We start from the raw sequence: 27,186 nt of genomic DNA on the forward strand, positions 1-27,186 counted from the left end.
TTGTGAACTTGTTGAACTCTCTCTAGAGGGGTTTCACGCAATGAATTGAAGGCGACTGTTATCACGGTGGTAATTGCCATGGGAAGTTGTTACACCAAGCCACGATCGTTATCTACTTTCTAAAATGGTTCTCTCGGCCGGTTTGATACGTAGTCTTGAGCAAGACGTGTTGGTTCTGAGAGCAAGGCAACTCCAAGCCTAACGCAGTACGGATGCCTTTACATCTCCTCCGGCCTGCTCCTGAATACGTGACCGCGGGGAAGAGCAGCCCAGACCCCCAAGACACTGGAGTCCGCGGAGTCGTCTGCCGAGTTAACGATAGTTGTCTCTAGTACAATGTGGCGACTTGTCAGACACCACTCAGGCAGCTTGCGGAGAGGCATTCTTGGCTTGGCTAAGCACCACCCTCCAGATCAAAGCATGATCATGCAGAGGTTATCAAGATGTTTTGGATGCTAGGGAATACTGCCAGCAGAAAACGCAAACTGAAGCGCAGGCTTCGTCCCCCTGAACCCAAGTCCTCCACCTATGCCACGGCCACGCCAAGACGGAGGGGTTTCTCCTCGAACAAGGCGCCAAGCAGTGCTCCCTGTACATGACCACGGAAGGACGGCGCTGGACTTGGCGCCCGGCTCCCGGTCATCTAGCCGTGATGAGACTGTTGTTTGTCAACTTGAGGAAGAAGACATCGCTTGAACAAGGCGTGCTTCCAGTCGCTTTCTCAAACATGGGAGCTCACCGAGCACGTTCATTGATTCATCGCAAGATCTTCTGGTTCTCGCTGATTAAAGCGTTCTACTAAAAAACTCTAGGTAGGAGCGGATATCCAATATATGTTACAATAGAAACTCCACCGCCATGGTTTGGAAATACACTTGCCGATGTAATGCAGTTGGCGGCCCCGTTAATTTCGAGTCGTAGGCTCTCAGCCCGAAAACAAGCCCGATGCTAGACTGCCTTATCCAGGCTCTGCGCCTCGCACATCTTCTTGTACATCCCCCCCAGTTCGATGAGCTCATCATGCGTCCCCGACTCGACGATGCGGCCGTTGTAGAAGACGCAGATCTTGTCGGCGTCGCGGATGGTGGACAGCCGATGCGCCACGGCGACGGTGATGCGGTCGCCCGTGCCCGCCGCCTCCATCAGCGCCTTCTGCACCAGCTTCTCCGACTCGGTGTCCAGGGCGCTGGTCGCCTCGTCCAGGAGGATCACGTTCGGGTTGCGGACGAGGGCCCTCGCGATGGCGATCCGCTGCCTCTGGCCCCCGGACAGCTGGCTCCCGCCCTGCCCGCACGGCGTGTTGAGCCCCTCCGGCAGGGAGCTGACAAAGTCCCAGGCGTTCGCGGCGCGGCACGCGGCCTCGATCACGCCGTCGTCGTCGGCGGTGGCGTCCTCGTGGGCCTCGAAGTCGATGCCCAGCTTGATGTTCTCCCGGATGCTGTCCGGGAACAGGGTCGGCTCCTGTTGGACGATGGCAAGTCTGCTTCGGTACAGGCGAGGGCTGAGGCTTGTGAGGGGGTCCGAGTCGTCGATCACGATGGATCCGCTGGTCGGGTCGTAGAAGCGCTGGAGGAGGGAGATCATCGTCGACTTGCCGCAGCCGGAGGCCCCGACAAACGCAACGAACTGGCCTCGATCGATCTTTTGTCGCGGTGATAGTTAGCATCCGTTGGGCTTGGGCGTCTGCTTCCACGTACCTTCAGCGATACCCCCTTCAGAACCCGGTTGTCCGGCGCCAACGGGTACGAAAACTGGACGTCGCGAAAGTCGTATGAACGGCAGTCTGCCGCGGGGCCCTTTGACCTGTTCTCATCCGTGTCCCGGATGGTCGGTTGGAGATTCATGAGCCAGAAGTAGTAGTTGGCGGCGGTGTTCGCCTTGGTGAAGCCTGGGTTTTGTGTGCCGTGGTCAGCAGGACCCACGAAGCAATCGATTGACGCGACTTACTGCTCGAGAAGCTGAAAAGGGTGGCCCCGGCCTGTCCGGAGAAGTAGATACCCATGAAGGAGACGATAAATTGGTAGAAGGTGATGGTTCCCTCCGAAGCCAGCTTTGATCCCCACCTGTGAGTTGAGATGATGTTTGATCAGTAAACAGGTCCAACGACAAGACATGTGAAGGAGCAACGGAAACCATCGCTGCTTACCAGAACCCGAGTGCCAGGATGAAGTACTCGATGGCCTGTGTGAGTGCGAACCAGACCATCATGTTGCACAGAGGCAGGAGAGAGCCTGATATCGCGGCGTCAAGCTCACCAGTATACCGCTGCAGCATGCTCCTCTCGATCGCCAGAGACGACACAGTCCGGATGGCGTTCACTGTCTCGGAGGCCACTGAGGCACTGGCGGAGAACTTTCTGTCGATGTCGGCATCCATCTTGGTCTCGATGCGGATCCGAGCGTAGCCCGACAGCAGCATCGGGGGGATGCCGGCGAAGACGCCGACGAGGCCGAGCCTCCAGGACACCGCGATGCCGAGGATGCTGCTGGCGACGACGTTGAGGAGGGACATGGTGACGAGGGCCACGTTGAACCCCATGAGTTCGGTGACGGCTTGCGTGTTGGACTCGATGCGGCTGGTCAGGGAGCCGACGGTGTTCTCAGGGCGGTCGAAGAACCGGAGGTCTTGCCTCAAGATGCCGCTGAGCAGGTCTTTTCGTAGCTTCTGGCCGAGTGTCTATCGCAAAGGACGAGGTGAGCCGCTTGGCCCTCAAATGACCACCTCAAGACACCTTCAGTTTTTTATGCTCACCTGTGTTATGATGTTTGTCGACCATCCCATGGCGAAGTATCCGAGGAAACAGCCCACCGCCATCACGACGTACATGAGGGAGACGAAATTCCCCTTACGAACCATTTCTGACGGGGAACCGCCGGTGAAGATGTCTGTAATGCTGGCGAGGAGAAGTGCCTGTCCGGGGAACACGGCGGCTGTGCTGGATATCAGTCATCGTTTCCCCCCTTCCCGTTGACGAACCGTGGTCGTCCTCTGGATCCAACTCACCTCCAATAACGCATGCGACAAGCACGACGCAATACCACACCTTCATATCCGGCGTAGCCCGAGCCACCTTGAATATCGTGTGAAAGATCCCCGTTTGCTTGTAGAGGTCGTAGTTCTCCCGGTCTTGGAGGGCTAGGAGCGACTGGGCCTCGGCCGTATTGTGCCTGGCCACAGAAAGCGTCTGCTCAATCTCCTTGGCGGACTTGTCTTCGGAGCCCTCGTCGCTGTCCTCCTTGTTCTGGTTGACGGAAAGAGACTGAGCCTTGACGAGATTCGAGTAGGCCCCGCCCAGGGCCACCAGCTCGTCGTGCCGGCCCTGCTCGACAGTCTTACCTTTGCTCAGGACCACGATGTTGTCAGCGTTTCGGATCGTCGCAAGCTTGTGGGCGATGACGATGGTCGTCCTGTCCTTGGAAGCGCTGTCGAGCGCCCTCTGGACAATGCCTTCGGCATGAGGGTCGAGAGCACTCGTGGCCTCGTCGAGCAGGAGGATCTTGGGCTCGGAAACGATGCTGCGGGCGATGGCCACTCTCTGCTTCTGTCCGCCCGAGAGAAGCCCGCCCCGCTCGCCGATGCGCGTATCGTAGCCACGGGGCAGGTCGAGAATGAAGTCGTCAGCGAAAGCAAGTTTTGCAGCCTCCTTGACCCGTTCCAGTTGCTCATCGCGGGAAGCCGTTTCCCAAGGTGTTCCGATCAATCCATTAGAGATGTTTTCAAACACAGTACCGTTGAACAGAACAGGCTCCTGGGATCAGAGCAAAGAATTAGTTTCCAGCAACAAGTCGTTTGACGTACATGTGCTAAAGGGACAGAAAAGAGGGAGGCGTCGTTCTCGTGTCCCGCATAGATATAGTTACCTGTTGGACAAGTCTCATGTTGGTCCGGAGCCATTGGAGATTCAAATCACGGATGCTTGTTCCATCAATCGTGATTGTTCCGCTCAGGGGATCATACCACCTCTCGAGGAGGCCGATGATGGTGCTTTTCCCGGAACCACTTGCTCCCTATGTCTGTGTTAGAACGAAAGGACACATAGGACAATGCAGCTGAATTGGATACTACACTTACAACAAGAGCCGTGACCTTGCCGGCGGGTACCTTTAACGAAAAGTCCTCTAGAACCGTGACATCTGGTCTGGTTGGGTAGCTGAAGCTGACACCTTGGATATCGATCACTCCCGACACTTCTCCAGGTTCCAATCCAGAATCGCTAAATGGGTTGATAGACGAGTGTCTGTCGATCAGTGTGAATAGTTCCGAGGCGGCGGTTGTTGCGCGGCTGAATGCGACCATGTGCGGGGCTATCGATGTGAGAGTAGTAGACGCGATGATGACGGAGAAGAGAACACTGCCAACTTGGGTATTAGAAAACCGTGGGGTTTCGTTTTGATGGAAGTTGAGAGAAGTAGCTGGTTCCAGCTTCCCAGGGTTCCAACTTACGTGAAAATCGTGCCGAAGCCGTCAACCTCTCCGCGAACCACCATCCCGATTCCCTGCCAGAACGCAAGCCCCATACCGCAGTAAAGGATCAGGTATTGGCCGCCAAAAACCACACCGTACAGCGGGCTCTTCTTGTTGCCCAGCACGCGGGCGTCGTGCAGGCACGAGGCGTACTTGTCGAGGATGCGAGATTCGAGGCCGAAAGCCTTGACGGCGCGGACGCTGGCCAGGATGCTCTCGGCATACTTGCCCGCCGTGGCGTAGATGGGCAGGATCTTGGCGTCGAGCATGGCATCAGGCACGGAGGGCCCGCCGATGATGATGAGGAGGGCGGGGAGGATGCAGCTGGTGATCAGGGCCAGCTTCCACTGGCTGACGAAGGCGATGACGAAGGCCGCCACAAAGGTCGAGACGTTTTGGAAGACGAGCCCGAGCTTCTCGGCGATGCCCGACTGGATCAGCTTCCCGCTCGAGGTCGCCTGCATCGAGATGGACCCGGCCGTGTCCTGGTCAAAGAAGCCGATCTCCTGGCTCAAGGCTGACCGGAGGTAGGAAATCCGGATGCTGCGAGTCAGGTTGAAGGCCACATAAGTGAAAGCGGTCGCGTAGATGTATGTGAGGACGAGACGCGCAATGCCAATGTATACGAAGTAGAGACTGGGGAATACGCTCTGTTAGTCGGGCGGGCGGGGCGTACATGGTCCGGGTTGCGTCTGAGACTCACCAGAACTTGCTGACTTCGCCCATGAACTGACTGGGAGACAGGGTTTTGTTGGAGTAGTCGGTGAAGACATTCATGAATTGGCCAATGACGATGTTCACTAGAGCCAGCGCCACGCCGGAGCCGATGGCGGCCACGATGCCGACGAGTTGTACGGCATAATCGAATGGGCGGCCGTAGGTGAAGACTCTCTACAGGGTGTCAGCTTCTTGAAAGGATGGACGCTGGATTGAGAGAAGAGAGGAGAGAAGAGAATGATTAGTAACCTACAAATAACCCTTTGGAAGGTTTGGATTGGCTTTTGCTATTATTGTTGGCTGTTGAAGGATTGTCGGGACCTTGGGGTTGCGACGACACTCGTTTTTCCATCTTGAACTTTGGGATGGGGGTGGACTCAACAAGTCTGAACGAAGCAACACGAAATGAACATCAGAACGTCAGCAGCGGCTTAGAGAACGAACGGCAGAACCCCGAAGAGTTGAGAAATTTGAGGCTAAGGATAGGGCGATGAATGCTCAGCGCGATGGATGCTGAGCAACGAAGGGTAGAGGCAGCCGATGCAGTATTTCAACTGCGGCGGTTCCCGAGCCATCCTGAGGTTCGGCGGGTTACGGGCAATAACAAGACACCCAAAAGAAGGGGCAGGCAGGGGAGTAAGATACGGGAGAGAGGATCTGATGAGGCGTTCGGCCGGGGCTGCGGTGGTGCGGGTCGCCAAGAGGCCGCGACCGAACTCTGAAAAGTGTCTTCGGACGCGGGAGGCCAAGCCTCCGCATGTCCGCTCAGTCGCCTGCTTCCCTCCTTTCAGACGGGTCTACTAGCAGAGGAAATACTGTAAACCAGAGAAGAAGGGGGAAAAAAAGGGTGGTGGAACTCAAAATCAGGCGCGAAGTTTCCGTTCTAACTTCCAGTTCCAAAACGTGGTGCGGTCGCGGGCGTCGCGGTCTGATCTTCGTAACCAATGATTCGTTGTCTTCTAGAAACCTTGGCTCCATAGTAGACGTACGAGCTCCCCCCCCCCCCCCCTCTCTCTTCTTTTATCATCAGGCCAGGGCCATCGCCCTTTCGGACGCGGACACAATCATCCCATAGCCTTTTGTATGAGACCGACCCGCGAGCCTGCGCACTGACAAACCGAACCCGAGACTGTCAGTTGCCGTCCATCTCTTTTCTTCTGTCGAGGCGAAAAGCGAAGGGCATCCATCCCAATCGGGGACCTCCGCCGACAAGCTGCGCGCGATGGACACCGACGGCGTCGTCAGCCCCGGAGGCGAGCCGAGCCGACGGGAGGAGGGCCGTATCGACGACGATGAGGGTATCGTGTCACAGCTCTCTGTAGGCTTCTATGGCCGTTCGTTCATATCTTGTTGCCATTGCTAACATGTGTGATGCCTTCAGTGTGACCGTTGCCGCCATCGCAAGGTATCTACTTGAGTTGCCCCCCCCTCCTGATATTCATTTCATTGTGGTCACTTCAACGTGAAAATAACGCACGGCCAAACTGACTTTCTGACTATCTCTCTCTCTCTCTCAATTCAAGGTTCGATGTGACCGCCGCCACCCATGCTCGCACTGCGTCAAAACAGACGCAGTCTGCAACTACCCGGCAAAGCAAAGGCCCAAGGAAAGGCGCCAGAGGGTCTTCATATCCGAGCTGTAGTATGTCATTGACGGGATCCCGTACGACGTGCAGGATGGATCACTGTGCTGATGGAAAACTGAAAGTGAAAGAAAGATTGACCTCATTGCGAAGAAGCTGGAGGATTTCGGCCAGGTGCTGGGCCAGATGGAGAGTAGACCCCAAACATCCACCCGCCCCAGTCCCAACAGCACCTGGACGCCGTCTTCTTCCCTCAAGCCGTCGCCAGAAACACAATCGGCCGCCGAAAAGGTCTCGCCACAGGCGGGGAAAAGCAAGATCGTGACCCCCAAAGTCGAGTACGAGGGAGAGACGTCCCTGTTGGCCCAGGCCGCGTTCGCGAACAAGTTCCTCCACGAGGTGGTGAGCAACCGGCATTCGACAGACATCACCGGGGAGATGGTCTCCGTCCTGGGAACCCTGGGCCGAGCCCTCGGCAGACAGAAAGACCAGAACGACACCGAGTATCTGTACCCAAACGCGCGCACGCTGGAGCCAGGGTCCAGTGTCCGAGACCTGCCCATGCCCCCGGTCGAGGTGGTCTTTGTATGCCTCCGAATGGCGAAAGGTATGCTATGAGCAACCCGAGTATCACGTAGCACGTTCCCTGGCCTGTTACTTACTTTCTCCGGAAATTTTTGGGTCAACGTGCAGAGCATCCCCGCGTAAAAGCCTTTTGGAACCACGACGCAATGACTCTCGCGCCCTTCACCGAGTTTTTCCTCAAGGTTTATTCCCCCGGAGACGCCACCCACGCGGACTTGATCATCGTCTATGCGGGCCTATACTGGCTTTTCATGGAGTGCATGAACGCCACTCAAGATGCCGGTACGAAGTTGAATTACCAAGCACAAGCCTTCACCTGTCGAGACAACCTGGAGACTGCCCTTTCTAGTCTGCCCTTCCATCTACCGTCAACGATAGAAACAACCTGCGCCATGTTCTTAGCGGTATGTCCAACAACATGCATACCATACTCATGAGACGTCGTTGAGCTCCAAGTATAACATGTGCTGACTTCCCCGCAAAAGGCATTGTATTGTCTCGAGAACTGCCAGCCGTCTGCTGCCTGGAATTTTATAGCGACCGCGTCTCACATGACCCAGACCCTGGGCTGCCATAGCATCGCCGCCATAGCGCACGAGGCTCCACAGAACAAGTACGGCAAGATCAAGATCTTCTGGCTCATCTACGTCGTTGAGAAGGGTCTGTCCCTTCGCCTGGGACGATCGTCCACGATCCGGGACAACGACGTTACCGTTCCCCGTCCTCAAGCAGACACGTACGGGTTTCCGGAACCGACTCTGATGTGTCTGTTTCCGGAATGCACGAGGCTTGCAACGCTACAGGGCATGGTATACGACCAGATTTACAGCCCGGCGTCACTGTGCCAGCCGCAGGAAGTCAGGGTCTCCCGGGCCAGGCAGCTGGCCGGCCAACTGGACGAGCTCATGGCAATGGCCACATACCAGGCAAGCACACTTACTTCTCATTATCTGCAGAACCATTCCATTTCCAGTCCCCTAGAAAGAAAGAAAAAACCCCTTCAAACTAAAAGACCATGTGCTCCTGTGCTGACGTCGTGACAGAATCGACATACCGGGAAGCTGGCAGAGGTACTTGGAGAGCCGCTCTTTGAGGCCATGGCCCGCACCGACAAAGTCAACCAGCTCGCGCTCTCCTGTCTCATATACCGGGCCGTTCCTCCCGAAGCAGGCGAGAAGACGGTCTTTGGGAAAGACTGCATAAGAACTGCTCGTCAGGCCCTCGAAGAGCACAAGAGGTGCATGTACGTTGTCGCAGGCTTGGAAGAACGTTTCCTCGAGTCCTACTTGAACTGGTATTTATTACCCTCCCCCACCCCCCCACACCTGTCTTGAGACCATCCAAAGTGCTAACATTGATACAGGACTCTTCTGAGTTCCCCCTTCATACCGTTTGTCGTCATGTTCTGCCACGTGGTCGAGACGTGCAATCAGGGGGATCTCGATCTTCTCTCGGACCTAGTCGCCACGTTACGGTCAACGACGGCGGAGACCTTCTCCCCGGCCATCAAGAAAGAACTGCGACTGTTCAGCGCGCTGTACGATGTCGCGTGTAGCTACATGAAGCTGAAGACAGACTCATCATCGCAGCCACAGCCGCAGCCGGCGAGCGGGGGGCCTGTGGATCATTGGAGCCTGACCGCTGGGTCGGTACAGCCGCCACCAGCTCTCTTGCAGGAAGCGGCAACCCCGAGCGGGATGGCATCGCTGCCGACTGAGACTGCGGCCATGGGCGGCGGCTTCTCGATAAACGACCCCCAAACGGTCCCGGAATGGGGGCCTTTCACGCTGCCCGGGGACTTGACGATGGAAGTTGACGAACAAGGTTCACAGCTTGGCAACTGGCTGTACGTGAATAATCAAATGATCAGGGCTCTCGAGAACAACTACTTCTGAAGTCAGGTAGAGGGGAACACGAATTCAATCACAAGAAAGATGAGGGCATAAACAGATTAGCGTATGGGCCGTCTTCAAAAAGAAAAAAAAAAAGGATAGGAAACCCGGATTGAGAAAAAGGTGTCTGGTGTCTGCTACTACTACTACTACTACTACTACTACTACTACTACTACTATCATACCCAGAGGATTTCCGCTCTTCGTGACCCGGCGCACATTCAGCTGACGGCCACAAAAATCTTCTCAATGAGATCATCGGAGTCGGGCCCTACAGGGTTCGCCGCAAGAAGCGCTTCCTCGGCGTCTGAAGGAGGGTAAATGAGCTTCTGGTTGATGTACCCCTTTGTTCGCTTGGCCAAGCTCCCCGTCATTCTCACCTCTTTGTCCCAGCCCCCCGTGATCACCGCGCCCCAGGAGCCGAGGTCGAGGCAGCAGTTGTAAGCCTCCTGCGAGTACTTCAGGAGCGGCTCGTTGAGCAGATCTGCAGCGGCGTTGTGCCCCGAGACCCGGCCGAGTTGAAGGGCGTGCTGGCAGGACATCAAGGCGTGGTGGCCCTGGTCATCGGCCGAGGCGTAGGCAGCGTCTCCCGTGACGAAGACGTGCGCAGAAGACAATGCTCGGAGGTGTTTGTCGACATGGACGCGCGAGAGCGTGTCTTTGGTCCCCGGAATGTGTTCAGTCAGGGGCGTGGCGCGCATGCCAGCTGTCCAGACCGCTGTCATCGTCTCGATGCGCTCCCCCGAGACAAGAGTCACGCATTGATTGTCGACTGCGGCGACCGCAGAGCCGAGTTTGACTTCGACGCCGAGGTCTTCCAGGGCCTGGGTGATTACCGGACGGGGCCCGGGTCCCAACTCGGGGCCAAGCACGTCTGCTCCCTCGATCAAGACGATGCGTGGACTATTCAGGTGACTGAGGCGCCGTGGCAGCTCACACGCCAGCTCGATTCCGGTGAAGCCGGCGCCACAGACGACGACGGTGTCGCGTGCGGCGCTCGGCGGGGATAACGCGAGACTCTCGAGATGGGCCTCGAGTTTTGCAGCGGATTCGAGGGAGTCTACGTCGAAAGCATGTTGCCCAAGTCCGGTTACGCCCTGCGGGCGTACAACAGAGCTGCCGGCCGCGAGGATGAGGCGGTCAAAAGACACCACTTCAGGGTCGGGACCCGTCGGAGACCTGACGTGAACGGTGTGGGCCTGGGTGTCTATCGTCTCGACGGTTCCCTGAAGGAACTGTACGCCGGCAGCTTCAAACAAGGCAGCGAGGGGATGCGTCATGCTGGCGGCATTCGTTTCGTAGAGGCGCGGTCGTATAACCAGAAACGGCTCAGGCGCTACGACGACGATGTTGATGGTGTTGGCTCGATCGCTGCTGTTGTTGATCAGGCGCTTCGCAGAGAGTGCGCTCCACACTCCGGCGAAACCGGCACCGACAATCAATATAGTGCTGGACATGACTGGTTGAGAATGATGTTGTTAAGGGGGGAAAGGGTCTTGGTTCGAAGGTGATAGATAGTGAGATTGTTATAGAAGAAGTGGTGTATATTTCCAACTCATGGGAAGTCTGGCGGGATACTTATATCAATTTCTGCCGTTTGTGATATGGCGTCTCGGGCTTCCAGCTCGAGGGAGTTCAAGCGGGTAGGCTAAGCTAAGACATGTGTGTAACTCGTGGCAACATGTAGCTGCAAAGAGCGTTGTCAGCGTGGCTTACACCGGGTATCCGGCTTTGCCTCCATCGGGTACCCGAGTAGTTAACCGGGTCCCCGCATCGTCGACGACACGCCGGGAAATTCCAAACTCCTCTCACAGTCATCAGTAGATCCCGTCAACCCACACCATGACGGCCGCCACCGGTCTTCCAACCCGTCAGAATGGCGGAGCTATACGCTCGTCCTTGGCTTGCCTCCCCTGCCGCTCACGCCATCTCAGATGCGACGGGACGCGACCGCAGTGCGACCGATGCGCTAATGCCGCGACGGAATGCCGTTATGCCCCTTCGCGCCGCGGCGGCCTCGATCGCGCGGCGCTGGCAGAGCGGCGCAAACGTCTCGCGGCCGCGGCAGCAAGCCACGATGCCTCGGTCGATGGATCCGGACCCGGACCACAGTCACAGATGAGCTTCGGGCCGTCTCGGGAACCCGGGTACCGGCTTGGTAGCGAAGGTCTCCCCCATGGTACCAGTACAGTCCAAGAAGCCATCTGTCTCGGGGACCCTGACTCTTCTCCAAAGGCACCAAGTACTCTACAGCTGCAGTCGGAAAACATAGGGACTGACGTCTTGGTCGACTCGTATTACAGCTCTTTTCATACGTTCCATCCGTTTCTCGTACCGCGGAGATACTTTGTGAAAATGTGTCAAGAGCCGAGCCGTCAAGTCAGTCTCGAGCCTCTCATTGCCGTCATGCGTCTTGTTGGGAGCATCTATGCTGCCCAGGAATGGTCCGCTCCTCTCAAAGAGCACGTCGAGACCCGCTTCTTCGAGGCAAGCCCGGAAGATCCAACCATGGTGCAGTCTCGACTGCTGTACTCAGTGGCGCTGTTCTGGCACAGCTTCAAGGCCGAGGCAAAGCACCAGATGGATCTCGCCGTTCGTCTGGCACTTGACCTGGGCATGTTCCAACAAGAGTTCGCAAGGACTCACGGCGCCGGTGATCCCGTCCTGACCGAGAGTTGGAGGCGGACGTGGTGGGAGCTGTACATCATCGATGCATACTACGCCGGGACTTTGGGGACCATGAACTTTGCCGTCGTGGATGTCGAGGCGACTGTCGAGTTGCCTTGCGAAGAGTCGGAATATGAGTCGGGCGTAGGTTGACCACTACTACTACATACTCGTTGTGGATATCCTCGAGCTTACCAGCACATAGCAAATCCCAACCCCAAAGACACTTGACGATTTTGACTGTCGCGAGTTCTCTTCGGGGGACGCCTCGTTCTCCTCCTTCGCCTACCTCATCAGCGCTGTGAGGTGCGCAGCGTCGGCGATTTCCGCGGCGCCCAAGATCACAAGCAGAGAAGACTCGACGCACATCATCCAGAGTGCCGACTCTGTCATTGATGGGTGGTCGCTTCTGCTACCCAAAGACCGCAAGCAGGTCATGACCAAGGCCGGGCATATCGACGAGCTCATGTTCCAGGCGCACTTGCTCATAAATGTGTAAGTCGACGGCCGCACTGCCGGTTCTCTCTGATAGGGATAAGAGTGCACTATTTATGACTATCTCGCAGGGCAACCATTGGGTTACACAGACCATTCTCGGACCTCAGGTTCAATCCTGTGGAGGACATCTCCAGCTGCGCGAGAGAGCCGCCTCTCGAAATTGCCAAACCGGAACTTGTAAACGTCCACACAGTCCGGGTTTTGCGATCCGTGGAGGCTCAAATCCGTCTGTTGGCCCTGCCGGTCCGGCCCTTCCACCACACCCCGTTCGTTACCTGCATGATCAGCGAGGGCACGCTTGCACTGCTATCTGCGTGCAACTTCCTGCTCAGGGGAAAGGAGCTGAGCATCGCGCGTGACCAGATTCGGATGATGATCGGCTGTCTCAAGACGTTGGGCGAGACTTGGCCGAGAACAGAGAGAAATGTGCAGGAGATCCAGACGGTTGCTCGGCATGTACTGAGGCTGGGGCCTAACGTGACGGCTGGCACCAGTAGCGGTACAAGGTCTAGTCGTGTGCCGAGCCTGTCTGCCGTCGAGAGAAGTTCCGACTCTCAGACTGGACCAGTGACCGACGATAACGATGTTTTCCCCTCCTTGGGCTCGATGGATGACGTTTGCGGTTGGTACAACCTCGAGGATCTTGGCCCGCAATTTGCGGAATGGATCGGCAATGAGTAGCAACGACCGTTTTTATGGAAATATGCTTTGTGGAACAAAGACTCGCATACCAATGTGATAGAGTCTGTGTTATTTGAGTCTACCATGTTTCCGATGCTACGGCATTGGATCCGCAGTGAATCTTATTCATTAGTCAAATTGGTCATGGGACTAGGATTTACATCTCCAAGTGTCTTTCATACAGGCAAACCTATAAGAATCATGATTGTATATTTGGCTTATCTTGTTAACCACTGCTTCCCAGTCTTGATATGTCGCTATTATACCAAACCATAGTAACACCTCAAAAGTCCAATGCGCAATGACTGTTTCGATCAAAGGCCTAGATACTTCTGCGAGCCAAAAGAAAGAGTCATAGAACTGAGTGTCTACACATGACTGAGAAGTGAAAGCGAACCAGGCTGGCATCCATCATTCACAACTTCTCGTTGCCGTTGAAAACCCGTCTGCCACCAAGCCAGGTTTCTGAAACCCGACTTGCAAGAAGAGACGAAAGATCCAGACTCCATTTCGTATCGCCTTGGAGAATGATGAAGTCGGCCTTCTTGCCAACCTGTAAGCCCCCGATCATGTTTTCTGCAAAGCACGAATAAGCACCACCGTGGCTCGCGGCGCTGAAGACGTCGTCCAGGCCCAACTTGTACTGCTCATTGAACGTCTCCTCGTCCTGCGGCCTCCGGAAGGACCTTCTTGTCGCGGCATTGAAGATGTTGTTCCAGGGGCTGTGAGGAGCTGTCGGGGCATCCGACCCAATGGCCAGGCGAGCCCCGTGGTCGTGGAATTCCCGATACGCGAACGCGCGAGCGCAAGACTCGTGCCCGATCATGGGAGGCCACAACCGGTTGTATTCGGGGTCCAGGTGAACAGGCTGTATGGATGCCGTGATCCCCAGCCTGCCGAGTCGTTGTGCATCTTCGGGTCTCGTCAGCTCCAGGTGTTCGATGCGATGCCGCCGACCCGTCGTGCCCAGGGCTTCAAGGCCGTTCACCGCCATGCTGACCGCCGCGTCGCCAATGGCATGGAGCGCGCACTGCATGCTTGCCGCATCTGCCGCTGCAAGAACGACTTGTAAAGCCGCCGGCGTCCACGTCGGATCGACCAATTCCCCGGTGTTCAGGTACGGATGCGAGATGGCGGCGGTGCAGCCGTCGACGACCCCGTCGCAGATGATCTTGATCCCGGCAACGCGAAGGTCGGGCGACGTCGCCAAGTTGTACTTTTCGTGCAGTCGAACGACGCGCTCGACCTGGGCCAGGTTCTCCTCGTCGGTCTTCGCGGGCATGACGAGGAAGTGGGCGGCGACGCGCAGGGTCAGCTCCCCGGCGCTCTTCAGTTCCAGAAGCAAGCCCCAGTAGGTCTCGTCCATGGCCATGTCCACGACGGCCGTGTAGCCTGCCTTGTTGTACTCGCCGATCGCCGATCGCAGACAGCTCAGTTTCTCCTCGCTCGACATGGCGTCGCCTAGGAACGGCCACACTATGCCGAGAACCGCAGCCTCCTCCAGAAAACCGGTCAGTGCTCCTTCGTGATCGCGGTGGATTCTGCCGCCCTCGGGATCGGCCTTGTTCCGAATGTCCATCTCGTCCAAGGCCGCCGTGTTGCACCACGCCGAGTGCAGGTCGTCCGAGTCGACATAGATGGGTCGTGCGCTCACGCGGTCCAACGTTGATGCCAAGACATGGCTGCCCGTCACAGCGTGCCTCCATCCCCGGAAAAGTAGGCGGGCTGCGTCCGGCCTCGCCTCTGCGGTACGACGGATGACGGCTTCAATCTCCGCCAGGCTCTTGCATGGTCGCAGGTCGACTTTTGCTAGGGAGATGCCGAACTGAAGAAGGTGAACGTGGGCATCAATGAATGAAGGGATCAAGGTCTGTCCTTTCAGGTCAACTTGATCGTTTTCTTCGTCATCCACGAGCAGGGTGACGACGTCGTCCGCTCCATCCCCAATGTAAGATATATGGTTGTCTTCTACCACGAGGCAAGTTCCAGTGGGATAGTCGGGTTCGATGTGTTCCGCTAGTACGCGGGCGTTTTTGAAGATCGTCTTCATCTCGTCTTGGTCGTTCTTATTTGGGGGAATGGGGGTTCATATGACAAAAGAGACGTCCATCAGCAAAACAGTCTATAGAGAAATGGCGACACAACCAGTATATATAGACGGGTGCAGCAACACGCAGAGGAACAGAAGCCCCTCGTCGATGAAAGATTTGGGGTTGAATGCATGGGGCGTTTGACAAACATCCAAGTACGCGACCATCTCATGTGGAGGGAATGAGATAACCAGGGAGCTACCCTGTCCTGCATATCAAGACAGGGCGCCCCAAGGACTGGGCGCTAAGTCCGAATTTGTCCATTGGAGCCGCCAATCAGAGCTTGACCTCGAACGTCCTGCCACGACGAGATCTCAGTCATGACACATTTACTGACCGTTTTGCAGTGCATTTGGATATCTTTCAGCTCGCGGATGAGTATGTTGACGAACTGAGCGGCTTATGGGTTGTCCCTGTTACTACTCACAGTATATACACAAAACAATACCTAGCCTTACCTATGCCCATGTCTACTCCTCCTATGTATCTGAGGCCGTATCTCATCGCTAGATGACGAGTCTGTGTCGCTCGAAGAAGAATCACGTCCTCTCCGCCCCTCGAGTCTTCCTCTCATCCATCTCGGCCATCTTGACTTGTGGCCTTCGTTGCTTTCCCCCGTAGTGTCAGAATCCTCGGCATCACCCTTTTGCGTGACTGCGGGATGCGTTGGCCTGGACAGCATCTTTCGAATCGTACCCCTCCCAGCGACGAAGAAGCAAAACGTGGCAACGGCTAACGTCAAGGGTCCCGCGACCATCCAGAAGTGAGCCTGCACGTCGCCCCATTCCATCCCGAGGCCGTCCGTCCCGCCGCTCATGCTCAGATACGACGCTACGAAGCTGAGCGGCAGGAATGTGATGGTAACGACGGTGAAGACAAACACGGCCCGCCCCTGGTCGTCCGCCATGATCTCCGTCAGCTCGCCTACGAGGCCCTTGAGCCCGTTGCAGAGCTCCAGCGTTCCGTCCAGATTCTCATCCTCTTTCTTCACGGCCTGGACTAACTCGGAAAGCAGTCCTTCCTCGATCTCGAAGAGAACGTGTCTGTCTAGCTGCTTGGCCAACAATGGGTGGGTTGTTTCTGGCAATATTAAGGCGGCGAAACAGTCAAAGCAGCCCCTCTGCAATTCTACGACATCTTTGAGGAGATTCAACTCGCTGCTAAGGGCGCCGATTCGAAGAATCTGCCTTTTGTAGGGGTTGCGTTGAATTTCGGACCCCTACGTAATCAGAAATTTCAAGTCAGTCTCATCCGCGAATCTTCTTCCCACAGAGAAGTAACCAGCAGAGGTTGTACTAACAAGATTATTTGCGTATGCCGCATACAGTTCCGATGCCTTCTTCCGGTTGGAAATGGGCCTTCGAAACATATTGAACATGATCTGAAGTGAGAGATATTGGATCCCGACCGAAGTCATGAAATGTTCCGCGTTGTTCTTCTTGGCTGGATTGGTAGGTGAAACGAGTGTTCGCTCCGCCTTACGGATTAGGTCGCTCATCAACTCTCCGAGCCTATCAATCGCTCTTCTCTGCTGAAGGACCTTCTGCGAGACCAGGTTCTGCGTCGTTTTGGAGCAGTCAAAGTCGTGATAAAACCATCGCAGCTCGTGGAGAGCCTCCGGAAGTGCACAAACGAAGAGGACGATGAGCTTGAAAGCCTCGACGAGATAGTATGGGATTCCCCGTTCCGAGCCTCGGAACCTGTCGTCATGAACCACCCCGCTCTGTATGGCAACTAGTTTTCGTAGTGTGGATGCAAGCGTGTTGCGGCCGAAGACGAGAAGCTCGCAAACCTCTTCTTCCAGTCGTTCAGCAACGGCGGCTGGCAAAGGGAAAATGTAATCCCGCAGCACCCTGTCGGTCTTGGCCCCGACTAGATGCATTTTTCGAAGATGAGAGACTCCCTTGTCCGGACTCGAATATATAGTGCTCCGTTCGCAATCAGGGCATTGTACTTGGTCGGTGCTGGAACTCAGCACGAATCTCAGGTCCGCTTGCTTTATCAAGTCCCTGGATATGACCCATCTCTGTTTCGACTCCTCGTTAGAGTGATGGTCGTCGTCAGGCTCCATCTCTTCGTTGAACCTGCTTAGCAGCTCACTTGACGTTGGATCCTGCGATGATTCAGCCACGTCTGCTTTACATCGACACGCTTGTGAGAACTTACCGTCATCACATTGACGAGTCCGCCGAAGTACTTCAGAATAAGCGAAGCATTGAAGTCGTGTACGACAAATGCCTGGAGAGCTGGGACCGAGACCTTGAAGAAGTTCTCCGTGAGTGTGCTCAGTTTGGTGCGTGACGTTTCCGGGCCTCTGGGGTCCCTAACACCGTCGACCGCGTGCGATGCTCGTCGAAGTTTGAAATCCTCAAAGCTTTGCTGCGCAGCTTCTTCGTAGATGTTGCTGCCGAAGGCATCATAGACCTGTTGAATCACGACATTGGTTTTCGAGTGCTGGTATTTGTAAATCTGCAACAGGTCCGTCTCGACCTCGTTCAATATTTCTCTGAATCTGTCTGCGGAGGATTTCGTTGTTGCCATTCCATCTCTTGGCTTCCAGTCGAAAAAGGGGGGTACCTTGACGTTCAGCTGTGGAACGTCTTCTGGCGAACCTGCACTACTCAGTTTCATCGTAATATTTGTTGGTGATTTATGGATCGACTCCCGAGAAACTCACTTGACGCACCCTCCTCAACGAAGGCAAAGTCTACGAACTTGTTCATAGATTGGGACAAGCTGAAGTCAAAAAATCTGCTCGACTTCGATGTGGCATCATCTATGTTGTGTTTCCGACGGTTGGTGTCAGTTTCAAGATCCAAAGAAATGTCCGAGTTAATCTTGACCTCCTTTGCGCTGAAGGGCTTCGAAGACTTGCCACTCTTTCTACTTGCCATGCTAGTCGCTGAATCTGACTCAGGGTCGGAAAAGGGCTCGATAGAAACCCTGAGAAGAGGAACATCGTCCAGCTTCAGTAAGCTGGACCATCTCGAGGCCGTCAGCACCTCTTCGCTGGGCAAATAGAAGCTTAGATCGTAATGGTTTATGCCCTGTTCGGGTCGGCTAATCCTATCCCTGGTGGAAGTCTCCAGCTCCTATCGGCAAGATGTTAGTGAAAGAGGATGTTCTATCCCGCAGTGAGAGATCTACATGGGGAGAGCCAGACTTACATAGAAACTCTTGCACTTTTCGACCGGGAGGTAAAAGAGCCTTCGATTCTCGTCCATAATCTGAATGACCCGATCCTCTTTCTCATTGTTCGACTTTTGGTCCCTTATGGCAATACTGTCTCCCTCCAGAACTTCTCTAGAGACAGTGCCGTAGGTGATAAGACCTAGAAACAATCGTCAGCATCCTCGTCATTCCATCGGACCAAAAAGAGCTTACTGGAGCCACCGACTATCATCCATATCTGGCCTATCCAGAGAACCTGGTTCTTGCTCCGACCTTCGTTCTGGTGGAAGTGTTGCCTCCTATCCTGCTCGGCCGAACCCAACCGGCTCAAAGCGTCATGCATTCGGCGAGGGAAGCAGTTTCCGCTCCCTTTGTACTTATCCAGTGTGTTTTTGAACAAATCCGCGTACATACAGGGCACAGAGATGAATGTAACGGACGCAGGAGACGTCTCGTCCGGCTTCGTGTCACATCTCAAGACCGTTCCAGGCTTTATATGCCAATCGTCGTCTAGCTTCTTCTTCCTGATGGAAACTAACAGTTGGTCCACTGCACTCCTCATGGAATCATCAGCTCCAAAGTCGAACCTCGAAATGTCCTGGGCTGGTTAGATTGTGTTACAAGACATCCTTCTGCTTCGGCACCTACCTCGAAATCCTGTAGATTCATGACCGGTCTCGTCACATGTCTAAATCCCAGCTTGGTCAGTCTGGTGAAGAGTTGGGTCACCGCAGCTATGCACTTACTTCCATGTCATCGCGCTAGCACCTACCTGTATTTTATCGTTGCTCGGGGGTGCGATTTCTGCACGCTGCTTCACAAGCTCCAAAGTCGTGAAAGCTATCTTCTCAAACCCATCTCGGTATATCCGAGCCGCACTCATCTCCAGGACGTCTGGCGGGGTACAGACTGTCTTGGCAGCATTAAAAATTGTCGTAGGCCGTCGAAGCGGTCTGCTGGAGACGGCACATGTAACTATCAATCCTTTTTCCGATATCAATTGACGCGCAATTTCCTCCTTCGTAGACGTTGTGCTAGAGAGGCTCTCTCCAGAGCTCGCAGAGGATGAGTTGAATGAGCTTGTCAAACTTGATGTAGTTGATGATAAGTCAGAGGGCTCCGACTTAGCATGCTTCTTCTTGGAGCGTAGATTAAGAGAATGGTCAGCAGCGTTCCGTGGTACGGATTGGTTAGGCATCATCTCGTTGGCGAGTATACGTCGACGAGGCCCTCTCCTTGTGACCATTACTAGATTGGGTGGCGCAATATGTCGATTATCTGTACCCTCAACTGGTCGAGGCTCAATTGGAAATTGAAATTTGGGGGGATGTTGCCTTTTGGTTGACCCTACATTGATAGGTTTTGTAGTCTGACTCGACGGCCCATTCCATCCGGGGGGCGGGAGGTGAGGATTGGGGTAGGGTGCAGGCATCATCATTGGCTTGCTGTGTGCTCGATTCCAGTTTGGCGGTGGAGGAATCTTTGAATGTCCACGCATGGCGTGGAAACTTTTCAGTGGCGGGCGTGGCCCCGGTCTTGCATCCATTGGCCACATCTTCATCTCCACGACCCAGCCAGGCCGAACAAAGTGCTCCCATGTAGCAGGCAGCACAATTACACCCTGTGGGCTAATGAGATCGTAATGTCCTTCCTGCACATGTGGCCCGATAATATCGACGTGAATGAAAGCCTGGTTGATCAACTCCTCCATACCCTGTCACGCGTAAGCTCTCGCAACACCAAAATAGATCTAAACGAAAAAGGGGTTTGCCGGGGCCAACTCACGGACCAAAGTTTCACCATCTCGTAAGGAAACTTGAACTTCCTCCCGACTGCGTCCTTGAGCGTGATACTATGGCCAAACATTTCTGCGTCATTATGGCGGTGGTCATCTTCTAACGAATTTTCAGGCCGTTCACCGGTGCTTGATGGAAACTTCTCCTTTTTCGTGGGCTCTGGGATTGGGATCTTCTCGGATTTCTTTTGTCCAGTAGTATTCTTATCATGTTTCTTGATCTCCTCATCGAGTACCTCGTCGCCTGATCGAGCCTTGTCTTCTCGGGCGTCCTCTTCGACGGTAGGCGGCACGTATAGAGTTGACATGGTAAGCAAGAGGTGTTGGCTGAAGAAAAAGCCCGGCGAGGAGGAGATCAGACGACGTTATTCGAGACTCTAGCAAGAGATGGCGAGCGCGGGAAATAGATACCGTCAATTGTCTCACAGCCTTGTCTTGATAAGCAGCTGGAGAGGGGTTTTTCAAAGGAGGTAGCGGTTGTAAGCTGGGATTGGCTCTGTTTTGTACTTACTACTTACTGCGCCTTTATGTGACTTGCCTGCTAGTGCTGCTGAACACGTCAGGCTGCATCATGCAAGAAGTGCATATGTGGTCATCACAGAATGAGCGACGAGTCTAACAGCTTGTGCGAGTAATAAAGTTTGTAGGCTAGGTGATACACTGAACGGAATCTGTTACAGCACATGGAAAGTTGGGACGGGTGTCATTAGTAGAATCCAGAGGCACTCGTCGAAGTGTTAGATGTGGTGACTTGACATGTTTGTTTCTTACTCAAGTTTGGCCGATTCGGGGTTCTTTCCCCTCTCTGATTGGTCTGGTCAAAAAACCCCTGGGGTGCCCAAGTGTGCGTTCTGGATCGGGACGCAGGATGACAAACATCAGCCTTCGTTTTAGCTGTTTTCTCACTCGACATTTCAAGAATCATATGTGTGTGTGCTCACTCAATGACTACAAGATAATTTAGAAAGACACTGGACGTTTGGAAATTTTAGATTTCATTTGAAAGATAAACCCAAGCCATTTAAGGGAGCAACACTAAGTAACTCCAAGACTTTGAAGACAGAAACATGTGGGTCATTCAAGCCCGCTCCGCGCCGGCTCCGCTCGGCTCCGCATCGAGGCGGCCTCGGCGGTCCTTTGCCGGTACCGGCCACAGCCACGCTTTCTCGCCATGTGTACTCCAGGCAAAAGCGGAGATCAACCAAAACCGAAAGATACTACAAGACATGAATCCACCGAGGGGTAGCCCCCCAGGTGCCTATCAGAACCTTTCCCAAATCACATCTCGCATGACATTCGTATCTCGTTTGCTTATTTTCAGACGCGGACTGCGCTCCAGGTATTACAGACACTTAGCAACAACTGCCGCAGCCAGAACATCCGTCAATGACTCAAGCAGCCCAGTAAATCTCGACCTTGACGCTCTCGACGACGTTGGCCCAGCCGCCGAATCTCGCCTTGCCCCACACCGTGATAACATCGCCCAGCTTCAGACTGTGAACGAACTTGCCGGTCCCAGTACTGCGACCACGGCCGATCTCAACCAGCCGGTCGGCCTCGGGGGAAAGGGGGTGAATGTCATCAGTCCAGGACCAGACCACCTCATGATCCATGAACTCTTTATGCGCAGTCCTGTTGTTTAGGATCTTGAGGTTGTCGAGCGGATGCAAGCTGTGGTGGTATGCCAGATGTCCGCGGGATGTCTGTTCGACGGGGGGAAAGATCGATTGGAGGCCGCACGTGCAGAGTGTTGACTCGTCGCCTTCAGAGGTCGTCCCGGAGGTCGTCGCGTTTTCGGAGTTTCCGGCCGGAGCAGATGTCTTACAAGAGCCATCGCCTGCATCATTAGTATCAGACGTTACTCCCTAGATTGGGCACTTGCTTACATGTTCGGTCCTTGTCGAACTTTTCCAGGCCCACCTCGAACCACGACCAGGATCCTCGGTAGGAGTCTCTGTCTCCGACGGTGCTGCCCCAACCCTGGTCTTTGCTGCGAATCTTGAAGACGATCTTCCGAACGGGGTGGGTTAGCATAGGCGGCTGGTCCATCGACCCGGTAAAGTATTCTCTCGGAGCCTCCGAGACCACCTCTGTGGGGCTTGAGGTGGGTTCGAGCAGGGTCAGGTTGCGGAGAGGTTCTGTAACGGGGGACCCGTCGCCAGACTTGGGTGGAAGAGGCGCGGTCTTGAACGCCAGGCCGACCTTCTCGTAGTCGCGGAAGCCGATCGGCGGACAGCGCAGAAGAAGCTTGTTCTCATCTTGCGTTGTGCCGACAACGCGAAGGGCATCGTGGAAGGAGTCGGCACGGCGGTAAATGCTGGCCTCCGAATGCGCCCAGTATTGGGCTTCGTCGACGATGATGTCCATGATTTCTGGCGGCAATTTTGATGCTTTCTCGAGCATGATCCTGACAACAGACACATCGGTGGGAGAAGGCTTATAGTTGCCTGGCTCTTGTGTCACCCGAGAAGCAGGTTTATGAACCTGCACATCTGACTGCATGTTGCTGACGACCTTCGCGATCAAAGCACCGGCTGCCACAGTTGCTAAAGGTCCGGCGTATTGTTGCAAGAAGGAGAAGAATGACATGTACGCGAAATATGTTCGATTGCAAAGGAGAAAGAGGGGTAAAGGATGCCGGGATACTAGACAATGGTTTCGTAGGGATCTCGTGTTGCACAGCCGGGCAAGGCAAGTTACGTGTGGAGGCGACGTCAGCTCTGGCCACAACTGTCTTCAGGGTCGGTGCACGGAGGTCTGGCCACCGATAAGTAGACTTTAAACTGACGTCAGTGGGGTAACATGGGCCACGATTGGTTAAGTCGCACGGCAGCACAAATACCCCTGCAACTGGCTCCACGATAAGCTAGCGCATCGCTTATCTCCACGTGAAATTACACCATCGCTAACCACCGAGAGCCGACAATGTGCCCTCGCCGCCAGAGAGCTCCAGCTTACAAACCGGTAGCCGACGGCCTGGATATTTCTTGTCGCAAAGCGTCCCGAGGGGCAATCTTGAGCTTTTTGTGATCTCTGACATCTCCATATCTCCAATTACCAAAGTGCCGTCATGAAGTGTCAGAGACTGGCCTCAGCGGCCCTGCGCCAGGCCCGCACGCCGGTTTCACGCACCCAAGCTCCCTCCGTATTTCGGAGCTCCAACAATGCCGCCGCGGCACCTCTTGGCAGCCGGCAATGCACCCGCCGATTCACCTCCAAGCCGGCCCGCAAGGCCGCCTCGAACAGCCCCGGCGATGCATCAAACCCCGCGATGGCATTCCCATGTCTGGACGCCCTCGAGAATCGATCGGCGACCCTCGAGGCAAGATTCGAGTCGAGCGGCCCCGAGCCCTCTTACACAGCCGGTGCGACGGAAACATACCACTGCAAAGACCCTCTCCTGCTCGACTGGGGCGGCGTCCTGCCCGAGTTCGACATCGCATACGAGTCTTGGGGAGAGATGAATGCCGACAAGTCGAACGTCATCCTCCTCCACACCGGCCTGTCGGCATCGTCGCATGCGCATTCAACAGAGAGCAACCCGAAGCCTGGCTGGTGGGAGAAGTTCATCGGACCGGGGCTGGCCCTGGATACGGATAAATATCACGTCATCTGCACGAACGTCATCGGAGGCTGCTATGGGTCAACAGGACCGAGCAGCATCGACCCCGCGGACGGCCAGCGGTATGCAACAAGGTTCCCAATCCTCACCATGGAGGATATGGTGCGGGCACAGTTCCGTCTTCTTGATGGGCTCGGTGTGGACAAACTCTATGCCAGTGTTGGATCCAGCATGGGCGGCATGCAGTCGCTCGCTGCCGGCGTTCTCTTCCCCGACCGCGTGGGCAGGATCGTGTCCATCAGCGGTTGCGCCAGGAGTCATCCGTACAGCATCGCGATGCGCCACACGCAACGCCAGGTGCTGATGATGGACCCCAACTGGAACAGGGGTTTCTACTACGGCAGAGTGCCGCCCCACGCCGGTATGAAACTTGCACGAGAGATCGCGACGGTCACATACCGATCAGGTCCCGAATGGGAGCAGCGTTTCGGCAGGCGGAGGGCGGACCCCAGCAAACCCCCGGCGCTGTGCCCCGACTTTTTGATCGAGACGTATCTGGACCACGCAGGCGAGAAGTTTTGTTTGACGTACGATCCCAACAGTCTGCTGTATGTCAGCAAGGCTATGGACTTGTTCGACCTTGGACGCGAAAACCAGGTGGCTGCCGGCACGAGAAGGGCAGAACGCGAGAAGCTTCTTCAGTCTGGAGCCTCTCCCGCGCGCAACGATGCAGCCTGCAGTCTCACGCTGCCTGAGAAGCCCTACGTGGAGCAGCCTGAATCCAACGCCGGAGCGGCGGACCAGCCAATCGAGGTGTCCTCTAGGCCGCCCGAAGACCTCATCGCGGGTCTGGCTCCGCTGAGGGACACCCCGGCCCTCGTCATCGGGGTGACGAGCGACATCCTATTCCCGGCGTGGCAGCAGAGAGAAGTCGCCGAGGCTCTGAAGCTCGCGGGCAACAGGAACGTGGCGCACTATGAGCTGAGTGAGGAGATGAGCTTCTTTGGCCACGACACATTCCTGTTGGACCTGAAGAATATTGGTGGAAATCTGAAGAACTTTCTTGGGTGAATGAAATCATGAACTGGAACGATAACACCAGGAAGCCGAACCTAGTGGGCAGTAAGGTTGCGGGGAAGGGAAAAGTAATTGCGCGGAAAGTTGCATACGCCACGTTGTACAGAGTTTGGGCAGAAAAAGCATGCTTTGCAAGATTAACTCCGTACTGAAAAGTAAAAATCCCTAGGCATGGGCTTAATTCCATCGTTTGTGGTGTTTCCTACACTTTCTTGCTGGAACTTACAGGGTGTGATGTGATCCATCGGCCACTCAAGCTGGAAACGCCCGTCCCCACCGAACTGTCTCATTGGTCTGACGTCAACCCTTCACTTGCCTCAACACCAGGCTCACCACAAGGCTCACCCCAAGGCTCACCACAAGGCACATACTGCAGGAAAAGACATGAGACCAGGCGCGCTCTTCATTCGTCAAAGGGCAACAACGTTTAAAACCACGCCAATCCTGAGCTACCCGCGACAGAAGTCTCCCCATTTCCGCGCCTCGTCTGCTTGCCCGTTTCGTGCCACCCGCACAATGTCCACCATCACGTTGAAAGACAGCGGCCTGCAGGTCAAGCTACCCAACGGCCTGTCGGAAGAACAATTGCTGGCTTTCAGACCGTTCCAGGTATGATGGCATCCCTGGTCATCGTCACGTTTCAAGCACTGACTCAGACACCAGAATTGGGTCAAGGGCCTCGCCAATTCCCTGAGCCTACAAGCCAAGAACGAGAATCACCCGTTCCACCCGGACCCTTACCAACTCCATGCCATCACGGTTCAGGCATTCGACATTTTCGGCTCCGGTCGCGTGGGCTTTCTAAAAATCACAGCCGATGTGAAGAACAGGGCCGGCGAGGGTCTTCCGGCCAGCGTCTTCCTCCGTGGTCCCAGTGTTGGAATGCTCGTCATGCTCATCCCTGACGACGTGCCACCCGAGAGCGACGAGCGCTACGTCGTCCTGACCGTCCAACCGCGCGTGCCCGTCGGCAGCCTCTCCTTCGTGGAGCTGCCCGCCGGCATGGTCGATGACAGCGGCAGCTTCGCCGGCGCGGCGGCCAAGGAGATCAAGGAGGAGCTGGGCCTTGAGATTCACGAGTCGAAGCTTGCATGCCTCAGCGAGCTCGCCGGCGCGGGCGAGTCGGCGGGCAACGAGACCGATGAGGGCCTGGCAGAGGCCATGTACCCGTCCGCGGGCGGGTGCGACGAGTTCGTCACGCTGTACAGCCACGAGCGGAGGATCCCGCGCGGGCAGCTGAAGGAGTGGAGCGGCAAGCTGACGGGGCTGAGGGATCACGGCGAGAAGATCACGCTGAAGCTCGTTGCCATGAAGGATCTCTGGCGCGAGGGCGCAAGGGATGCCAAGTGTCTCGCGGCGCTGGCCCTATGGGAGGGGCTCCGACGTGAGGGCAAGTTATGAACCGAAAAGGACACGAAGGCGGGATTACAGCTTGAATTTCTTGGCTAGCTCTATGCCCTCAGCTATGGTTCCTACACGGGCGTCGATGGCATAGCCCTCTGCCTCAAGACGGACGCACTCGGCCCAGAAGTTGGTCAAGGGCACGGTAAAGACCTCGATGAACTCGCCCTCTTCCAGCTCGGCCTTGGGGTTCTGGTTCTCGGGGAGGGAGGCGTCGATTGTGACGTGGATCATGCGGAGGTTGGTGTTGCAGAAGCCGGGGTCTGGGGAGTAGTGGCGAGTCAGTACAAGATCTGCACGGAACCGGAAACAAAACATGGAGGGGGGAGGTGATAACATACCGTTAAACATGATGGGCGTCGTCTCGGACGCCTTGCCGACATACCCCGTCTCCTCCTTGAGCTCGCGCACGGCAGCCTCCTCGGCGGTCTCGCCCTCGTCGACCAGCCCAGCGGGGACCTCGATTGTGACCTTGTCGATGGGCGGGCGGTACTGCTTCTGCAGGATGATTTCGGGCCCCGTGGGCTTCTCGAGGATGGCGACAATGCCGACGCCGTCGATCTCGCCGTTCTTGGGCCGCGTGCGGCGCTCGGCCGACTCCCAGGTCCGGGCCTGGCCGTTTTGGTCTTTGTAGTTGATCTTAACGAGCCTGATCCAGCGGGCCTCGTCCTCGGACTGTTGTTGGGGGAATCAAGGGTTTCAGTACAATAGACAAAGGCATGAAAGCTGGGGGGTCGAGGGGAATTACCAGAGGGCTGGTGGCGGTCACTTTGGCAGCCATTGTGTGTGAGGTAATGCGATATCGGTGATGAAGGTGAGTTGGCGACAGGAGCTTCAGTGGACTGGCGGGGTAGCTTTGTCTGTCGCAAGGCGGAGAGCAGTACGTACCCCGCCGTTGGATGCGGCCAGGGACGCAAACAACTTAGTCATCGTTTGGAAACAATGCATCAACCCCCCGAACCTTTCCTCCTGGTCACTTCCTGATACACTTTCGAATCGTGCT

At 55.6% G+C, this 27,186-nt stretch overlaps 13 protein-coding genes across 13 annotated transcripts; 6 read left to right on the forward strand and 7 right to left on the reverse strand.

Annotated features, from left to right (window-relative positions):
• Nucleotides 1-948: 948 nt before the first annotated feature.
• CH63R_07319 (Multidrug resistance protein 3 (P glycoprotein 3)) lies at nt 949-5,533 on the reverse strand (the record flags this gene model as incomplete). Its single annotated transcript, XM_018302294.1, has 11 exons — nt 949-1,641; nt 1,698-1,888; nt 1,948-2,063; nt 2,147-2,676; nt 2,752-2,930; nt 3,004-3,748; nt 3,861-4,007; nt 4,072-4,351; nt 4,444-5,114; nt 5,182-5,355; nt 5,435-5,533. The coding sequence occupies 11 exons, from the start codon at nt 5,531-5,533 to the stop codon at nt 949-951; spliced, it is 3,825 nt and encodes a 1,274-aa protein (XP_018157072.1).
• Nucleotides 5,534-6,403: 870 nt separating this feature from the next.
• On the forward strand, nt 6,404-7,382 carry CH63R_07320 (Fungal specific transcription factor; the record flags this gene model as incomplete). The annotated part of the gene is made up of 2 exons (XM_018302295.1): nt 6,404-6,499; nt 6,900-7,382. The coding sequence occupies 2 exons, from the start codon at nt 6,404-6,406 to the stop codon at nt 7,380-7,382; spliced, it is 579 nt and encodes a 192-aa protein (XP_018157073.1).
• A 113-nt stretch (nt 7,383-7,495) lies between these two features.
• Nucleotides 7,496-9,244, forward strand: CH63R_07321 (Fungal specific transcription factor; the record flags this gene model as incomplete). The annotated part of the gene is made up of 4 exons (XM_018302296.1): nt 7,496-7,753; nt 7,835-8,206; nt 8,393-8,592; nt 8,713-9,244. The coding sequence occupies 4 exons, from the start codon at nt 7,496-7,498 to the stop codon at nt 9,242-9,244; spliced, it is 1,362 nt and encodes a 453-aa protein (XP_018157074.1).
• Nucleotides 9,245-9,462: 218 nt separating this feature from the next.
• CH63R_07322 (FAD-dependent pyridine nucleotide-disulfide oxidoreductase) lies at nt 9,463-10,698 on the reverse strand (the record flags this gene model as incomplete). The annotated part of the gene is made up of 1 exon (XM_018302297.1): nt 9,463-10,698. One exon carries the CDS (start codon nt 10,696-10,698, stop codon nt 9,463-9,465), a length of 1,236 nt encoding a protein of 411 aa, XP_018157075.1.
• Nucleotides 10,699-11,117: 419 nt separating this feature from the next.
• Nucleotides 11,118-11,363, forward strand: CH63R_07323 (uncharacterized protein; the record flags this gene model as incomplete). The annotated part of the gene is made up of 1 exon (XM_018302298.1): nt 11,118-11,363. The coding sequence occupies one exon, from the start codon at nt 11,118-11,120 to the stop codon at nt 11,361-11,363; it is 246 nt and encodes an 81-aa protein (XP_018157076.1).
• Nucleotides 11,364-11,596: 233 nt separating this feature from the next.
• CH63R_07324 (C6 zinc finger protein) lies at nt 11,597-13,087 on the forward strand (the record flags this gene model as incomplete). The annotated part of the gene is made up of 3 exons (XM_018302299.1): nt 11,597-12,052; nt 12,132-12,403; nt 12,496-13,087. The coding sequence occupies 3 exons, from the start codon at nt 11,597-11,599 to the stop codon at nt 13,085-13,087; spliced, it is 1,320 nt and encodes a 439-aa protein (XP_018157077.1).
• A 415-nt stretch (nt 13,088-13,502) lies between these two features.
• On the reverse strand, nt 13,503-15,137 carry CH63R_07325 (Amidohydrolase; the record flags this gene model as incomplete). Its single annotated transcript, XM_018302300.1, has 1 exon — nt 13,503-15,137. The coding sequence occupies one exon, from the start codon at nt 15,135-15,137 to the stop codon at nt 13,503-13,505; it is 1,635 nt and encodes a 544-aa protein (XP_018157078.1).
• A 678-nt stretch (nt 15,138-15,815) lies between these two features.
• Nucleotides 15,816-18,691, reverse strand: CH63R_07326 (Mg2+ transporter; the record flags this gene model as incomplete). The annotated part of the gene is made up of 7 exons (XM_018302301.1): nt 15,816-15,831; nt 15,915-16,396; nt 16,478-17,290; nt 17,344-17,693; nt 17,855-18,269; nt 18,345-18,508; nt 18,562-18,691. The coding sequence occupies 7 exons, from the start codon at nt 18,689-18,691 to the stop codon at nt 15,816-15,818; spliced, it is 2,370 nt and encodes a 789-aa protein (XP_018157079.1).
• Nucleotides 18,692-20,065: 1,374 nt separating this feature from the next.
• On the reverse strand, nt 20,066-20,451 carry CH63R_07327 (uncharacterized protein; the record flags this gene model as incomplete). The annotated part of the gene is made up of 2 exons (XM_018302302.1): nt 20,066-20,098; nt 20,134-20,451. 2 exons carry the CDS (start codon nt 20,449-20,451, stop codon nt 20,066-20,068), a joined length of 351 nt encoding a protein of 116 aa, XP_018157080.1.
• Nucleotides 20,452-21,534: 1,083 nt separating this feature from the next.
• CH63R_07328 (uncharacterized protein) lies at nt 21,535-22,732 on the reverse strand (the record flags this gene model as incomplete). The annotated part of the gene is made up of 2 exons (XM_018302303.1): nt 21,535-21,980; nt 22,030-22,732. The coding sequence occupies 2 exons, from the start codon at nt 22,730-22,732 to the stop codon at nt 21,535-21,537; spliced, it is 1,149 nt and encodes a 382-aa protein (XP_018157081.1).
• Nucleotides 22,733-23,213: 481 nt separating this feature from the next.
• On the forward strand, nt 23,214-24,776 carry CH63R_07329 (Homoserine O-acetyltransferase; the record flags this gene model as incomplete). The annotated part of the gene is made up of 1 exon (XM_018302304.1): nt 23,214-24,776. The coding sequence occupies one exon, from the start codon at nt 23,214-23,216 to the stop codon at nt 24,774-24,776; it is 1,563 nt and encodes a 520-aa protein (XP_018157082.1).
• A 390-nt stretch (nt 24,777-25,166) lies between these two features.
• CH63R_07330 (NUDIX domain-containing protein) lies at nt 25,167-26,183 on the forward strand (the record flags this gene model as incomplete). Its single annotated transcript, XM_018302305.1, has 2 exons — nt 25,167-25,391; nt 25,446-26,183. The coding sequence occupies 2 exons, from the start codon at nt 25,167-25,169 to the stop codon at nt 26,181-26,183; spliced, it is 963 nt and encodes a 320-aa protein (XP_018157083.1).
• Nucleotides 26,184-26,207: 24 nt separating this feature from the next.
• Nucleotides 26,208-26,964, reverse strand: CH63R_07331 (NUDIX domain-containing protein; the record flags this gene model as incomplete). The annotated part of the gene is made up of 3 exons (XM_018302306.1): nt 26,208-26,446; nt 26,525-26,858; nt 26,932-26,964. The coding sequence occupies 3 exons, from the start codon at nt 26,962-26,964 to the stop codon at nt 26,208-26,210; spliced, it is 606 nt and encodes a 201-aa protein (XP_018157084.1).
• Between the last annotated feature and the right edge of the window lie 222 nt (nt 26,965-27,186).

The sequence above is a fragment of the Colletotrichum higginsianum genome, chromosome 5, assembly GCF_001672515.1.
Source record: "Colletotrichum higginsianum IMI 349063 chromosome 5, whole genome shotgun sequence".
NCBI classification, from domain to species: domain Eukaryota; kingdom Fungi; phylum Ascomycota; class Sordariomycetes; order Glomerellales; family Glomerellaceae; genus Colletotrichum; species Colletotrichum higginsianum.